This window comes from Eubalaena glacialis, chromosome 6, assembly GCF_028564815.1.
Source record: "Eubalaena glacialis isolate mEubGla1 chromosome 6, mEubGla1.1.hap2.+ XY, whole genome shotgun sequence".
Taxonomy (NCBI): Eukaryota; Metazoa; Chordata; class Mammalia; order Artiodactyla; family Balaenidae; genus Eubalaena; species Eubalaena glacialis.
In genome coordinates this window covers 117923508-117941408 of record NC_083721.1, presented here as the reverse complement: position 1 = coordinate 117941408, position 17901 = coordinate 117923508, and the positions used below count along the sequence as shown (strand labels likewise).

Sequence of the window (17901 nt, the reverse complement as noted above, 5' to 3'; positions counted from 1 at the left end):
AGTGGAGTGAAATACTTGGGCTTTGTAACAGCTGTCCTTGATATTCAGTGGTCGGTCTCCTTTTCTGTTTCCTTTGAAATTGAGCTCTGGAGGCTTGATGGGGCTGGCTTACGATCCTGTGTAAGTGAAAGCATATACAAGGAAACTCTTAATTTTCTTGGAATTGTCACAGATTCAGCTGTTCGAAGTAAGTGATTTCCTTCCTGATGACTGACGTTTTACTCTTTATACCTCAGTTAAAATAGATTTGGGGACACTTCCTAAAACAAATGTAAAACAATGTAAGAAGAAAGCTTCAAACTTCAGATATTCTGTGGCTTGTATCCTAAGTCTCGTGCATCAGGTGACATGGCTGGTACCCATTTCTGTTGGTCGTTAGGCTGCCCCCAGTGATGAAGCTGTGGTGACGCTGCTGTGCGAATGGGCCGTGAGCTGTAAGAGATCAGGCAAGCACAGGGCCATGGCTGTGGCAAAGCTCTTGGAGAAGAGGCAAGCGGAAATCGAGGCAGAGGTAGGTTGGGTTTTCCTTCTCCTTGTCGATACCATTGTTTAAAAATACTGCTTTGGGCAGGATTCTGTTTCTTACTCTCATTATGCTTTTTTTTTTTTCCCTTTTGAAGGGAAAAGGAAGAATATACAAATTCACATAAGGACTCCATAGTAGGATCCCTCTAAGTCGATGAAGCCAATAATTTATACTCTGGACTACTTTAAAATAAAACTTCAATATCTGATTTACAGTGGAAATCTCCCTTTGTGAGGTTAAGGCACACACACATACATAGATGTCTGTACACTTGGTATTATATACATTTGTGTATATGTACACACGTGTAGTGGATCTAGAAATACTTTCTTGAGGCAGTCCTGACTGTGAGGTTACAGATGCCAGTTTGTATTCGTTTTTGAGATTGTGTCTGGCCCCTGAGAGAGCAATTAAAGCTCCGGAGTAGATTAGAAGGGAACAAGCAAAGCTAACCTCGTCAGCATTAGCTTTGTTGAAGGAAAGCTTCCAAGTGAGCCTTCCTTTCTGCCTGCGGGGCCTGGCGGGGGCAGCTCTGGCGAAGGCACGTGTGTGATCTGACCAGGCTGTCACCTCTCCCCTGGACAGCTGTGACTGCAGGGCCTCCTGCCTAGTGTCTCCCTCCCTCCCTCGCTCCCTCCCGTGTTCCCCATCATCCTCCACGCAGCAGCCAGGGACGCCTTTTCAACATGGACACAGATCACATTGTCCCCTTCCTGAAACTCCCAGTGGTTCCTTCCCGTGACCCACAGAGCCTCACAGGAGCCCCGTACCTGCCCTTGCCACCTCCTCCCGGACCTCCCTCCGCTGGGTGACACACAGCCCCAGCTGCTCTGGTCTTCCTTGTCCGCACACACACCACACTCGTGTTTCTCTTGGGGCCTTTGCTCTTGCTGTTCCTCCCGGGTGGCACACTCCGTCCCCCCCTCTTTACACGGCCATTCTTGTTTCCGGAGGTGTCGCTTCCTGTCTAGCATTCCTGGCTCAACATGTATCACCTCCTCAGGAAGCTCCTCCATCCCCACCTGATGTACAGTTAACGGCACCCACCCCTCGGCCCCTCTTTCTCAGGCGGCTCTGTTTCACTTTCCTCACTGGCTTCTCATTTAATGCCTGGTGCCCTCTTATTGCCTCCTTATTTAATGCCTGTGAGAGTACGCTTGACAACAGGGGCCTTGCTCATCCTGTTCAGTGCTGTGTTACTGATAATACACCTGCTTCCTGTGACAGTATTAAAAAATGAAATAGGAAGAAGATTTTCATAGACATCTCCTTCTGTTGGGAAAGCACTGTTCACCAAATACAAAAGGCCATGTCGTTGAAATTGGGGCTTAAGGATATTGATGCTAAGGTGTAAACCACATGGCCCCTTTTACAATGGCCAAATTAGGAAAAGCGTTTCATTGCTTTTTTCTACGTCTTTATGAATAGAATATATTCTACAGCGAGTTGCAATGATTAAACTTCAGTAACTAAAGTTGAATTCCTCAAATTTCATTGCTCTTTCTGGATTGTTTTTATTGTGTCTTCCCCTCCCCGCTTGTATATCCCAGAACACCTCCCACACCCCCACCACTCACACACGCACACTCACACACACACTCACACACTCAAACGCACACTCACACACACACACTCACACACACTCACACTCAGAAGAGGTTCACATATAGATGACAGTAATTTTAATAGGTGTAAATGTATTCATAGCTAAAAATGTATTCTCTCCGAAATGTTTAAGATAATTGATTTCTATTAATTTTCAAAATTTGACCTTTATAAAGAGAGGATGGATTGAATAAATCATATCTAAATATAATAATATTTTAATATTAAAATAGATAATGAAAATGGGAAGAATCAAAGCGATATCAAAAAAGAATAGAAAATGAGGTTCTGATTGCTTCTAAACTGTTTCTTTACCGGTCTTCCAACAAGTCCTGACCTTAAGAATGTAGAAGTTAAACAGCTTCTCTAGATGTGTTTCATGAACTGTGGAGATTCCAGGAGGTTCTGAGAGAACTTCTTGGTGAAGTGTGATGAGTGAAAGAATCTTGTTAGAAGAATAATGTTAGTTTTCTCATTTGATACCACACTTCCCCACCATACTCGTAAATTCACTACTTGACAAAAACAAACACAAAAGAATCAAATGCAATAATACATGCCCAAATATTTCTCGGAGGGAATACCATTAAACATGAACTATTTAAAAATGAAGACAACCTCAAATTATTTTTAGCAGTTTTGCATAGGGGTAATGAGTAGTTTATTGTACTACATTACACATTCAACGGATATTCATACTGTGCTGGGCAGAGTATATAATTCACATGAATAATGTTTTTCACAGGGGTTCTTTGAAATCATTTGAATTGTTCGGGGGCAGTTTCCCTCAACTTTTAGAAATTATATTCACTTATGGTGCATGGCCCTCAAATAAATACAGAAATCTCAATTAATTTTGCCTGTTTTATCCAAGAACATAAATGTTAATAAAAAACTAACACATTTCAAACTTGTCCTCTATAATTAACTTTGCTTGTTTATTTTTAATCTTAGAGATGTGGTGAATCAGAGGTCTTAGATGAGAAGGAGTCCATTTCTTCAGCCTCTCTTGCTGGATCTAGTTTGCCTGTTTTCCAGAATGTTCTGCTAAGGTTTTTAGATACACAGGCCCCCTCGTTGTGTAAGTAAAGCTCTTTGCTTTTCCATCTTAGATAAGGGGATTGACCTTTTTTGGAATTGATCAGAAAGGGGAGAAAACCCTCCCCCCCCTTATCTGTAATCTTATCAAAAGTTCTTTGTACTGAATATAATGCATATTTTACCACGCAAAATTTTGTAGCCTATTTTCAATGGAGACTTTTATGCGATTTTAGAATCAGGCAATCTTCAAAGACTTAAAAATTTCCAGAGTTTTAATACTTAAAACAATAAGTCAGCTCATTCCCTTGTGTTTGGTGGACTAATTTTCCCTTTCTAGATCTTTCTTCCCAAAAGAGAAGAGCTAAGGTCCTGTGATGTTTATTATATATATACTGTGATTATGAACTTTCTCTTTTTGCACTGTTTTCTAAATTCCTGATTTTCTAACTTCTGATATTAAAAGGGGGAAAAAATAAAACAAAAGTACCTTATAAGCAGGTCTCTGATACAAGGCACTGGTTTGTAAAGATGGTTGGCTGCTTGCCTACACTCTCTTGGATGTTCATGTCCTATCATGTTCTTTTTGTGTCTTTATTCCATTGTTGGTGCGGAGAGGGGGATTTAGGGAATAAACAACCACCCAGTGGGTTCATACTGTAGGTGGAAACTTTAAAGTAATCATTTGTGTGAGCTAAGTGGGCTTGACCTTATTCTGAGGTTTTCATCTGACAAAGGACAGCAGGGAGGGTCTCTGGATAGATGGTGATGGAAAAACAGAAAAATGGCAAAAAGTGACAAATGATAGATAGGAGAGTAAAGAGTGGAAGGTAGCGAAGGGAGCCATCTGTGGAGAAGAAAGAGGTAAAGCAGCAAGAAACAGTACTGCTTCCTGTTCCTCTGAGGAGGGCCTCATTTAGGGTTGAGTGACACCTGGGGGTGAGGTTCTTTTAGTTACTTGGTGGCTCTTCTAGGCTAGAGGGAGAACAAGAGCCTCAGCCAAGCTGGTGGTCGGAATGTAGGGAGCAGTGATGAAGCCTGGAGAAGGCAGCAGAGAAACCAAAGGACAGGAGAGATTCCGGAGAGGAGAAAATACATTGTCAGGGATGGAAGTCAGCAGCTCTGACTTACCCTGTGTCCTGGGGGAGACAGACATTTGCCCCTCGCTCCCCTCATCGTGTCCCCATTCCTGTTGCCAAAGAAATTTGGGAAGAACTTCCTCCTCCTATGCCTTGCTTGCTCTGGATCCCACTTACTGCTCTGTCAGAGAAAGCTCTTCTGCTTCTCTGAATCAAGCTTGCTCATCATTGGCTTTGGAGATGGGCAAGAGCATACATTCAGGCTTACGGTTTAGGGCACTGAGTGTAGTATTCCCTGGATCCAGCTGTTGTCTTTACTGGTATTTGTGAATGTGATGGTACCAGGGACTGAGCTTTGTAGGTTTAGGCTTAGTACTTCAGTCATTTTTTAACCTTCTCTCAAAGGTGCAGATACAGAGTTTTATAGCTGCGATATTAAAAGTCATAATGTGAGTGAAATAGACTGGCTATGAATTTAAAAAGATGGCACAGCTCCATCTTGGGGCCCTTTTTATTCCATTGTCCCTTTTTCTTTTCAGTGGATCCCACTCACTAGTTTTTTCCAATACCATCTGAATTATGGTTCTATTGTGAAGTCTCCTTTGAAAAAGTGCAAACCACTCTCCCCCAAAACACGGATACGCGCTAGGTAGAACAAACAGTCATGAGTCATGAATCGTGAGCAGTTATAATAGTAAAACCAGAGGAAAGCAGTCTAGCCCTGCTTTTTTTTTTCTTACCTGAAATTTTGTGTGTTTGCATGATTACTTAAATCATCATTCATTTGCCAGAGACCACTACCTTTAATCTAGAAATGGTGCTTAGAACACTGGATACTATTGATATTTTTCAGTTACAGTGGGACAATCAAAACTGGTGTGCCACAGCAAAGGAAACCATAAACAAGACGAAAAGACAGCCCTCAGAATGGGAGAAAATATTTGCAAACGAAGCAACTGACAAAGGATTAATCCCCAAAATATACAAGCAGCTCATGCAGCTCAATATCAAAGAAACAAACAACCCAATCCAAAAATGGGCAGAAACCTAAATAGACATTTCTCCAAAGAAGATATACAGATTGCCAACAAACACATGAAAGGATGCTCCACATCACTAATCATTAGAGAAATGCAAATCAAAACTACAATGAGGTATCACCTCACTCCGGTCAGAATGGCCATCATCAAAAAATCTACAAAGAATAAATGCTGGAGAGGGTGTGGAGAAAAGGGAACCCTCTTGCACTGTTGGTGGGAATGTAAATTGATACAGCCACTACGGAGAACAGTATGGAGGTTCCTTAAAAAACTAAAAGTAGAACTACCATATGACCCAGCAATCCCACTACTGGGCATATACCCTGAGAAAACCATAATTCAAAAAGAGTCATGTACCACAATGTTCACTGCAGCACTATTTACAGTAGTCAGGACACGGAAGCAACCTAAGTGTCCATCAACAGCTGAATGGATAAAGAAGATGTGGCACACGTATACAATGGAATATTACTCAGCCATAAAAAGAAACGAAATTGAGTTATTTGTAGTGAGGTGGTTGGACCTAGAATCTGTCATACAGAGTGAAGTAAGTCAGAAAGAGAAAAACAAATACCGTATGCTAACACATATATATGGAATCTTAAAAAAAAAAAAATGGTTCTGAAGAACCTAGGGGCAGGACAGGAATAAAGACGTACACATAGAGAATGGACTTGAGGACACGGGGAGGGGGAAGTGTAAGCTGGGACGAAGTGAGAGAGTGGCATTGACATATATACACTACCAAATGTCAACTAGATAGCTAGTGGGAAGCAGCTGCATAGCGCAGGGAGATCAGCTCGATGTTTTGTGACCACCTAGAGGGGTGGGATAGGGAGGGTGGGAGGGAGGTTCGAGAGCGAGGGGATATAGGGATATACATATATACGTATAGCTGATGCTCTGTTATACAGCAGCAACTAACACAACAATGTGAAGCGATTATACTCCAATAAAGATGTTAAAACAAAATAAAAAAATAAAAATTTAAAACAAAACAAAAAAACAAAAAACCTGGTGTGCCAGTTCTGTGCAAAAAGCTAGAGCCTCATAATTTTCCAATAAATTCCTTATTTTGTTAAAAAAAATGCAAAGTAGTGAAAATATTGTTAAGATTAGTCATTGTTTTGTTTTGTTTTTTTTTCCTACCCAGTTGAGGGAACTGATTCTTGATTGAATTTGTTTCTTTACAGCGGATCCAAACAGTGAATGTGAGAAGGTGGAATTTGTGAACCTGGTGCTGCTCTTCTGTGAGTTCATCCGGCACGACGTCTTCTCCCATGACGCCTACATGTGCACCCTCATCTCTCGAGGAGACCTGTCCATCACCGCCTCCACTCGGCCCCGGTCGCCAGCAGGAGAAAATGCAGACGAGAACTATCCAAAGGACCATGATGTGAAAATGGAGGTATGGCCCTGGGAGGGGTGCCCCACCCCCCAGAAACCAAACTCTGCTGGGGAACCGCTTTTAGAGGGATTATGCGGTGGTGGAGAGGTGATCGTTTCCAGTTGTACTCTCTTGTTTCAAAGCTCATTTATCTCTGCTTCTCACTCACACACACAAAATTTGGACTGTAGTTTATATCTCCTAGAATTTTCTTTTGGATATGCTAAAACTAGTAATGAAAAGATTTGACAGGCTATCACATTTTTCATTGGATTGGAATTATATTCTTCCAGTTTTACGTATTTCTAATCTCCAGTTTTCCTTTAATGTTGAGCCTCAAAATTGGACTTGTTTTGGCCCTAACATCCTGTCTGTTTTCATTCTAAGGAGCATCTTTTCTCCAATGTATCATTCATTACTTATATCACTCTTTTATACATACGTTTTAGTCATAACACATCGTATTTTCATTTCAATTAATTAAAAATTCAATCTCTCTCTCAAATGTTGCAGAATTGCTCTTTTTAACAAATTACTTTATACCGTGAGTATGACTTTATAATTTTCTGCCCATTTCTTGTATTTTGGACATTGTTCCAGATACTTATGGAAATTTTCAAGGCAAAAAACATGAAGTTGGTGATGGGAAATAGTAGAAAATGGTGAGAGATTGTGACAGTTTTTAAAAAATAAAGCCTCATATTGGTTCTGCGAGAGTTTAAGCATATATTATGATGATATTTTAAAAATAGTGGCTATCCTTGTAATTTAAAAACCTGCCATTAAAATTGCACACCTGAATTTGTAGTTTGTACTCTTAAGATTTTTAAAAATTATTTCTTTAATGTAAATACTTTTGTTTCTAAATTTGTCCACAGTAGAAGTTAAAAAGAGTAAAAAATAAAGTTACTTTACCTGTTTATGCTTTTTCTATGTTTCTGTTTTTTTCTTTTCTATTTTTGGACATCAAGGTATCTTAGTATCTTAAATATACTCTTAGATTTTTCTTACTAAGGCAAGTTGGTGAGCATGTGACTAGGAGGAATGCCCCCAAGAAGGAAATTATGGCCAGTTTGTTTTTAATCAGGAAGTTTGTGTACTTTTTCCCTTAAAATATCACGGAAGTTAAATCTTTTTCATCATGAGGACAAATAATGTGACTTTGTAAAGCAATGGGTGACTTAACTTCCTTTACTTTTTATTGAGAAAAAAAGACACTAGGGGGAAAAGGGACATAAGATGGTTTAAAATGTCACTGTCATGTTTTAGCTCCAGCTTCTTTATGAACTACAAAATTTACAATGTGACTTTCTTTCTCTGGCAATTATTAGGAACAGACAATTATGGCGCATATGGGCATTGACTCAGGAACTACTAATATTTTTGATGAAGTAGACAAGAGTGACTTTAAAACTGACTTTGGTTCGGAATTTCCAGTAGGTTCAACCTTCAAATTCTTATTGGCCATTAACCGCTCCTCCCCACCTCTGCCCCAGCTGTCTCCGTCCTTCTGCCCCTTGCCCTGTGTATTGGAATGAACTATGTACTTGTGATGTGAATGTCATCCTCTTGCATTGCACCCGAGGCCTCAGTTAGTCATCTCATGCAGTTATCTCATTTCAGCTCATCCTCAGTTTTGGCTGCCTTGCCTCCTTTTGTCCATTCTAATACTCCCATCCTCCTGGTTGACTGTGACTCCTTTGTTCATTTAGAGATCGTTATCTGAGGAATACACGAATGTCGTTTCATCAGGACAGCCCATGTTGATTGGCTGAATGTGTGTTCAGCTTCTCAATAACAGCTTTCCTGGCTCTGGACTTGTTATACATTCTCCTGCTTTATCTCGGTATAATTACAACGTGTTCTTCCTCAGGGATCTCAATGTGTAACTAACTCTTTATGAAAACACATGTTGGTTGGGGAACAGACTAAAACCTTTATATCTGTTGTTCATGAGCTTTATTAGTGAATTATTTCTGTGTATATGTTTTTCTAGGAAATGTAGCCCTATGAGGAAAACACTTACCTATAAGTCTGATTTTATCTCTGGTCCTCCAGGAAATGTAGCTGTGCACATTTCTTATGTGTGTGGTTGTCATTGTCTCATCTTCAGAATGGGGGATGATGCTAATGATCTGAATATGAAACTTGTGCAAATTAACACAGTTTATTATTTTGCTCATTGGTTAAATAAGGAAAGGATATGGTGTGAGTGTCTTGTGGGTTTGAAGTTCTGTGTTTTGGTTTTGCTCTCTTTCATTTACAATCTCCAACATTTGTTTTACATGACTTAGATTTTTTCTCCCATGCCTGGAGAGTCCTGTGAGAATGCTAACCCTTCCCTGGGCAGAAGAATGTCAGTTAACGGTGAGAAGCTGTTGAAGAGAGAAAAACCAAGGGAGTTAATTTTTCCATCTAATTATGACCTCCTACGACATCTGCAGTATGCAACCCATTTTCCCATACCTCTGGTAAGTCACAGCTTGTCAGTTGGCAACCTGATTATTTCACTGCAGGGTCATTGACCATTGATTATTCAACTGCTTGCCTGAGTACTACGTACGATAGCAGGTGAGTTTTTGCCTTCACTACTTCTTTTGTTATTGATTCTCATCATGTAGCTTATGTGCTCATGTAGTCCAAGTTAGTGGTGTGATACTACTACTGGCTGGCTAGATTGAACAGAATTTTCTATGTTAATGTCCTTTTATTAAGAGCATCTGAGTCACTGCAAATGATGTCTGAATGTGTTTTCCTACTTCAATTTGAAACTCATTTACTGAGTAGCTTCTATGTGCACTGTATTGTGGTAGGTACTTTTGGTATTATACAGATGAGTAAGAATTTTTGGGCACAGGAAAGATGAATAAGATAGGGAGACAAATGTCTATAAAATGACAAGCACCAAAAGAAGTGCAGTAATTAAGTAAAAACCCAAGTGTCCACTGGAAGGTGAACCGTTTGACATTCCTGTGTCTCTTCTACTCTGAAAGAATAAATATTGGAAGGGGGGAAAGCATCTGCTTGAGAAATCGGTTATGGCTTCATAGAAGAGGTTGTGTATGAGATGGACTTGGATTTTGACCTGTTGACTTTAAGAACTGGATAGCATATGGAAAATAGTTGCCAGGAAATTTAGTGTTTGAGTCATAACAAGTGATATGCTTTATTCTGAAGGGAAACAAGATTAGTTTTTTGATATTTGTAGTGAAAATAGGGCCAAAATTTGTAAATTTTTTTTTTTTTTTTTTTAATTCTTAGGTTCACTATCTTTTTCCCTGGAATTTTAAGTGTAATTTCAGTGAGTCATTTTTTCTTTTTTCATTGAAGACTATTATTATTATTAACAAAAAATGTAATTGTGAGGTAAATATTATGTTATTTCCTGGATATCTTTGAGGAGTTTTGATCTCTAGGCTAAATATTTTCTTAAATTTGTTTATTTTTTGGTTATTTTTGAACACTCTCCGAAATGACTTTCAAAATCACTACACCCATATATTTTTTTCTTGTTACAATTGAGAACCCCTTGTTAATTTTTCTATGCCCGGGGCTATATCAAAAGTAGCCACAATTTTTTCTTGTTCATCACTGGCTGAATATATCAGTATTTTTCAACTGCTACCTGTAGGCATCACTCATTTTCCACATAATGGAATAACCTCACAGTTTATTTAGGGCAGCTGAAAGAGTAGCCTGATATTTTAGAGATGTATCCTGAAGAATTCATGGCTGAACTATCATGATGTCTGCGATTTGTTTTAAAATAGTCAGAGTCAAAAAGACTCCATACTGAAGTCTGGAGTTAATAGTAATGCACCGGCGTTAATTTCCTAGTTTTGACAAATGTATCGTGGTATGTAAGGCATTAGCTTTAGGGCAAACTGGATGAAGAGTATGTGGGAACTCTCTGTACTATCTTTATACCTTTTCTGTAAATTTTAAATTATTCCAAAATAAAAAGTTTATTTAAAAAAAATGGACAGGGGAAATGAAGGAAATATGGCAAAAAGTTGAAAATGGTTCAAATTGGTTGAGGGTTCTGTGCTCTTCTCTTGGGTGAGCAGCGCTTTGGACGTCTCCCTCGCCTGTGTGTGGGTGTGAGAGCAGAGGGCTGCCCAAGCATGGACTTCTTTCCTCTGTTGTCCGCGTGACCTTTGGTGACACAGTGGTTCCCAGCACTTAGCATTCTCAAGACTGTCCCCTTCCTTAGAGGAAAGAGCATGAATGATGTGAATATAAGCCTCCCGATGAGTTATGACATAATTCAACTGTAATGTGCAATCATAAAAGAACTGCTAGAAAATTGATGTTGTAGGGTACAATTTTTTAATAGCCTTCTCTCACCAATTGTCCAGAAGCTCCTTTTCTGTGAGGGAAATTTAGAATAAGCCATCAAAAACGGGGAAATAAAAGTATATATTAATAGAACAGTGACATTAGGAATGCTGTAGTGAGTCTGGTTTTCTTCCTTAATAAAAGGGAAAACTCGACTAGCCAGTCATGCATGTGAGGAGAATATAAGAATATGATTAAAAAAACAAAAAGTTTTTTTTTTTTTCCCCTCCTTTGTCTCTCAAATGTGGCTCTAGTGAGTGAAGGCCAAGGAGAGAAGACTAAAAGGGGACTTGACCAAAAGATTCAGGAAAGTAAACTAGTTTCATATATGGTCGTATATGAATGTCTTGATCTGTTCATCAGTGAAAACATGTTGTTAGATTGCCAACAAGCACAGGTTCTAGTGTGTAGGCATTCTCCCAGCCTGTACCACAGGTGAGTCACTTAGACCCTGTCCGTGTTAGATACGTGATGCTGACTGGGGCTCCTATCATTAGCACTAGCCAGCTGGAGTTTGTCCAGTACCTACCATGTTATAAGTGTAAGAGGCACTTTTTTGTGCATTTTCTCCTTTACTATTCTCTTCAAACTCAGAGAATGTATTGTAAAATTGTGGATAGGAGTTGTCTTTAGGTTTCAAGCTTCAGAAAATAGTTCTCAGTGCAGAGCTAAAAAATGAGTCTGGAATCAAACTTGTTTTGTTAGCTTCCAGGAACACCATTTCTTTCTTCCCCCACCCCTCATCCTTTGAGATCATTTATTTATTTTTATTGAGGTAACGTGGATTGATAACATTATATGTTTCACGTGTACAACGTTATATGTCTACTTCTATATCCACTACAGCCGCGGTCCCCAACCTTTCTGGCACCGGGACCGGTTTCATGGAAGACAATTTTTGCACGGATGGGGTGGGGAATTGTTCAGGCGGAAAGGCGAGCGATGGGGAGCGGTGGATGAAGCTTCGCTCGCCCCGCCCCTCGTCTCCTGTTGTGCGGCCCGGTTCCTGACAGGCTGCGGACCAGTAACAGTCCTCGGCCTGGGGGGTGGGGACCCCTGCCTTACAGAGTGCTCACCCCCCAAAGTTGAGTTTCCCTCTGTCACCACACAGTTGATCCCCTTTACCCATTTCATCCTCCTCCCCAATCCTTCCCCTCTGGTAACCACCACTCTGTTCTCTGTGTCTACGTGTTTGTTTTTGTTTGAGGAATACCATTTCTTAATCCTTGCAGCTAATGCAAATGCATTGCCAATTGTTTTAATGTGGGCTTTTATAACTGAAACCAAAAAAAGATACAGAGTCTTAGGTATTCTTGTCTAAACTTTTCAGCCTTCTTTTCCCTAAATAAGTATTTTATTTAATACCATCTATTGAATCCTTTCTGCATTACTGGCATTTGAGAGAATTTGATCAATGGGTTGTGACCCTGAGAGTAGCGTCACCCATTCTTTAAACTGCCGGCCCTACATGGGGTCAGACTGATCTTCAGGATCTGGCTGGCACCCATCAGCCCAGCACGTGCTGCATTTCTAAGAAGGCCTTGCTATGTGGTATCGGCCTGTCTATTTTAAGACCATGTGACTGGTGCTATTTTTCCATACCTTTGATGTGAGTTCCAAAACAGTAGTTTTAGCAGTTACTATAATTTAACAACCCCCCTTGAAAATGTTATGGGGTCTATTCCATATTGCTACAAAATAATACTAAGAAATCACTGGATTTGTCATTACTAACAGTAGAAAATCTTTATTTATAGCCTACAGGTAGTATATAAGGATATATAGTACATTAAAAACTATCCATGTATTTCCAAGCCCTTTTAAATTAAGCTTAAAAAAAAGCTTAAAAGAATTTTAAGCTATTGTGGTAGGAAACAATTAGCTATTAAAAATTGGAGTAGTGAGCTAAAAGGTTACCATTTTCGAAGTGATGGATTAAAACAAAATCAGGCACAGCACAGGTGGTTTCATGTAAAAAGTCAGCTGGCTTTTTTTTTAAGCGATCTGAAGGACTTTAAATTGTGTTGCTGAAGGGCTTTCTGGAAACTTACACGGAGATTATTTTGCATATTTCTGTCAGGAAGTCAGTTCCAGGCCTTTAAATGAATACCTCATGAATACTTCAGTCTGTGTCATAGAGCCCATTTAGATTTCAAGGATATTGCAGGGTTTATGTTGGTGCAACAAGACTTTTTAGTTTTTTGTACAAACGTTTGGGTTAAGGACCATCAACAACCACAAGAGTACTGCTTGGCTTGCATTTAGAAACAGGGTTTCTCAGTGAACCAAGCCACATTGGCTAGCTGCCTGTGTTTTTACTTATGGAGGCTCTTTTTTCCCTCCTTCCCAGCAGTTTTGTACACTCAATTGTCCAGTAAGGCAGGAAAAGATAGCATGAGAAAATCCCATATTTTATGCATTGTTTTCACAACTTGATTTTTCTTTCTGAGCCTTGGTCTCCTTACGTGAAGCAAACGTCTCCGTGACCTTTAAGCGGAAAGCTTTTGAGAGATGATAGTACAGGATCGGATCAAAACACAGGTTGGACACAGCCAGCAGCAGTGTGGCCTCTTTGGCTTTGAAAAGTGAAATCCTGGTGGAGCAGTCAGATATGACCTCTGTCTGGCTGAGGGTGTATGGGATTCGGACAATGTGATAAGGAACAAAACATATGATGTAGCCTGTAGTCACCAAAAGTATAGTGATGAGAGCTCTTTTCACATTTGGATAATTTTCATTATCTTTGTTTCTGTAGAGTTGTCGAATTACAAGGCAGTTAGATATTAAGATGATGGCTGAGAAATTTAAGAATATTGCTATGCATATGAAATTTGTCAGCAAATGCCAGTTTCTTCCAAACTCCTTTTTGAATTCCACACAACCCACGTTGGGCTTTTCCTTGATGTCTTTGATGGGAATGATCATGTTTGGCACCATTATAAGAAGGACCATTAACCATACAACAGTCGATATCATTTTGGCAAATCCAGGTTCTTGTATTCGATAAATCTTGCAGCTGTATGTCAACTGAAGACAGCGATCAATGCTAACAAATGCTAGGAAGATAATTGATAAGTACATATTAATGTAGATGAGGCAGGCTGTTACTTGGCAGTGGAATATCCTCAGCTTCCAGGGTGCCACGCCCAAGTCGACAATGATTTTCACTGGTAATGCCAGAGTAAGCAGGAAATCGGCTGTAAGCAAATTAATTAAGTATATGCTTACACACCTGTGATTTGTGTTTTTCTGTATGAAAGCCCAGGCTGCAAAACAACTTCCAATAATTCCAACAAGGAAAACTAAATAAAAAAAATATGTGAATGGCTCCAGGTCTCTGTAAACTGGGCAGAAGGTAGAACTGTTGGTCATCCTTACTTTCCCTCAAGATGACACTGTCCAAAAAAAAAAAAAAAAAAAAAAAATCCAAAGAATCTGTTAAAATAGAAAACAAAGGGGAGAGAAGGGAGGTTAATAATTCAAATTGGATATTATTTTCTTCAAACACAATTGCATTCACAAAACCACGGTCACAGTCTCTCTGCTTCTTAGAATTTTATTGGTGAATTTACTAGATTGTGTGGACTGCTGGGAACATCTTAGATTATGAGGAGGCCTGGGTTTTCCATGGTCTGATTTTATGATTTTGGGAAATCCCACGTAGGTTGCTTCTAGAAAGGATATTTTTGACTTCACACTTTTGCATTCTGATAGCTCTTTTGTTACCAGTTGCGTTGGAAGTTAGTTTGCAGAGGAGATAAGTGAACTGAAATTCTGAGAAATAGAGGAAACAAAAAAGGTTTGGTTGTGGCTGAGCCTGAAGAGCTGTCAATGAGGCTTCCTGGCTTTCTGTTCTCATAAATTGACAGAGCTCTTCATGCTAGAGGAACCTAGGCTGAGAGGGGAGGTGAGGAAGGACAGAAAATTGTGCTAAAATCTAAAAAGTAGGCCTTTTATTGTGTAACCCACTAGAACATTTTCACAATGAGAATTTCATTTTGTTTTTCTTTTTTTGGCAGAAAAAGTTGTAGGATTAGAATCTGGTCTTGCCTTGTTGCTCTAGATTCGTGATGGTACAGACCTGTGCTATCCAGTTTGGTAGGCTGCAGCCACCTGTGACCATTAAGCCCTTGAAATGTGACCAGTCCAAATTGATGTGTGCTGTACGTGCAAAGTACACACTGGGTTTTAAAGATTTAGTGTAAAATATTATAAAGAATAGTGCAAGTAGTAAAATTGTACTGTTTTATGCAAATAGTACAACAGTTAGTAAAATATGTCATTAATTTTTATATTGAGCACATCTTGAAATGATATTTTTGATATATTAGGTTAAATATATTATTAAAATTAATTTAGCCTGTTTCTTTTTGCTTTTTTAAGTGTAGCTGTGAGATAATTTTAAAGTACCTGTGTGGTTTGCTTTATATTTCTCTTGAACAGTGCGTGTATAGATGTTTCCATGTCAGTGTTGGTGAGAAGTTTGACTAAGAACGTATTTTAAAGGTTTCTAGGGTAAGGATGTATGATCATTGGTTACACAGTTCTCAAAGAGAAGCTCAGTTATATATATAGATGTTTGAAAACATCTAACTTTAACACTTGAGGGTTTTTTTTTGTTTTTGTTTTTCTTCTTCTTCTTTCATTGTGGGTTTTGCAGAGCTCAGGGCTAGAAGTTTAAGACTTCCCCTTAGAACCATTGTGATCATCACTGATGGTGACAAAACCTTGTCACGTTCCCTTCAAATCTGGAACATTGGGTGATTTATAGCGCAAGTTAAACAAACTGGGTATCATTTATTCCCTTTGACCTGGTCTAGTCAAACACATGCTCTTTGGGCCACAGGTATTCTTCCTGGTGCTACTTCCTGATAAACACCGTCCTCATGCATCTTAAACACCTTTCGTCCTTTGTTTTAATAATCAGAAGATTGCTTTTGTGTTTTAGCAAGAAAAAATTGATATGTGGCTTGTAAAAATAACAAATAGTAAGTATAGTGGCTATGAAGGCCAAACAAGCCCATTCTCTGAAACGTCCTTTTAAAAAACAAACAAGAACTTCAGAAGCCTTTCTGAATCTTAATTCTCCTAATTATTTAATGATCCATTGTGTACCTCTTGGGGTGAAACAGTATGCAAGTGGATGGATAAGGCAGATGTACATAAAACTTTCTAAGTTAAAGTGACATTTAAAGGGTATATGTCCTTCGCCTTTCCCTACCTGAGATAGGACTTGAGGGTCCATGAATAATGTCATTCTGTACTAAACTCAGTGAAAGTAATCAAGCACTTAACTTTGTGTCTGGCACCATGCCAAGTACTTTACATGTACTTATTTAACCTTTCATTATTTCTATCACGTAGATGTTATTATCCCTGTCTTACAGATTAGAAAACTGAGGCACCATGAGGCTAACACTCAAGGTTATATAGCTGGCAAGTTATAGAGCCAGGATTCCCACCCAGACAGTCTGATCTCAGAAGCCATGTTCAAAATCACTTTGAAACTTTGTCTCAATAATAATAATAGTAATAATGATGGTGATTATTATTATTATTTGGAGTAATAATTTAAAAATTCTATTCCCATATAGGTCATTACAGAGTACTGAGTAGAGTTCCCTGTGCTATACAGTAGGGTCTTATTAGTTATCTATTTTATATATAGTAGTGTGTATATGTCAATCCCAATCTCCAAATTTATGTCTCCCCTTCACCCTTGGTAACCATAAGTTTGTTTTCTACATCTGTGACTCTATTTCTGTTTTGTAAATAGGTTTCATTTGTACCTTTTTTTTTTTTTTTTTAGATTTCACATAGAAGCAATATCATATGATATTTGTCTTTCTTATTATTATTATAGTAGCAAACCTTTACTAAGTGCTTACTATTGGGAGGAACTATAGTCTAAGCTATTTTCATGTAAAAGAGCAGAAATAAAGTATTCATTCTTTTTCCTAAATACTACTAAAAGATGTTTAGGCTCCATGTGTTTTGATGTTTCATTTTACAGTACATATATTTAAAAACCAAACCTAGCTTCTATCTTTTAAGCCTAAACCTCCTTTACTTTCAAAATTCCTGTGACCTAGTCCCTGCGTATCATCCTCCCAACTCTCTACTTTAGGTTGGTGGGATCTCTACTGTTCTGGGAGCTCTTCCTTCCTTCCTTTGTACTTTTCGTTGTGATAGAATTTGGGGATCGTAGGATTCTAAGGATGGAGGGAACGTTTATTAATAGCATCTGGTCCAATCCCCAGATTTGAGGAGACTGAGGTCTGGCACTTGGGTGTTGGTCAAGGTTTCCTGGCTCGTTAGAGCAGGCTAGGATCCGACCTTGTTGATCATTCCCTAGACTCTCTGCCTTTATTCTTCCCAGCTCCAATCCTGCCTATCCTAAATGCCTGAAGAAAGCTCTTCAGGTCCGAAGTCTACTCTAGGCTTTACTGAACTCCTTATGACTTGACTTTCAATAGTAACCATTTATTTAGTACCTGGGCATTCTAAATGTCCTTTTTGTTCTCTGGGTCAGAAGCTAGTGTTGGTGTAGATGGACCCTCATCTCCCACCTTTGCTTGTTGTTCCTTTACAAAGTGCTAGGATTTTGGCCTATGCTCTTGTGTTGCAAATGCTACATTATAAGAGTAACATATTAGGTGTTTCTCTGAGTGCCCCTTTTGCTCATACAATTATAAAGTCTCATTTAATAGATGAATATGTGGTAAAGAGAAGGATTAGAGAATAATTTGTTTTGATCAATTAATATACTATGTAACTGGAACTGACCATATATACCACTCATGGGTAATTTATTTAAAAATAATTACAGTGTAACTGTTCATTCGATAATGCTTGAGAGTCATGCAGTGCCTCGCCGTTGCTTTTCTT

The 17901-nt window shown here is 39.0% G+C and overlaps 2 protein-coding genes across 2 annotated transcripts in view; one reads left to right on the top strand and one right to left on the bottom strand.

The window, feature by feature from the left end:
- MED12L (mediator complex subunit 12L) overlaps positions 1 to 17901 on the top strand; it is a 315582-nt gene that overhangs the window by 87398 nt on the left and 210283 nt on the right. Inside the window, exons 11-15 of the mRNA XM_061193546.1 lie at positions 380 to 511; positions 3086 to 3212; positions 6482 to 6696; positions 8007 to 8111; positions 8970 to 9146. Coding sequence (XP_061049529.1) covers positions 380 to 511; positions 3086 to 3212; positions 6482 to 6696; positions 8007 to 8111; positions 8970 to 9146 — 756 coding nt within the window. The remainder of the gene's footprint in view (positions 1 to 379; positions 512 to 3085; positions 3213 to 6481; positions 6697 to 8006; positions 8112 to 8969; positions 9147 to 17901) is intronic.
- On the bottom strand, positions 13196 to 14385 carry GPR171 (G protein-coupled receptor 171). Its single transcript, XM_061193545.1, has one exon. It carries the CDS (start codon positions 14383 to 14385, stop codon positions 13426 to 13428), a length of 960 nt encoding a protein of 319 aa, XP_061049528.1. The 3' UTR covers positions 13196 to 13425.

Coding starts and splice junctions, on each gene's coding strand:
- GPR171 (XM_061193545.1), bottom strand. CDS start 14,385: ATGACCAACAGTTCTACCTTCTGCCCAGTTTACAGAGACCTGGAGCCA.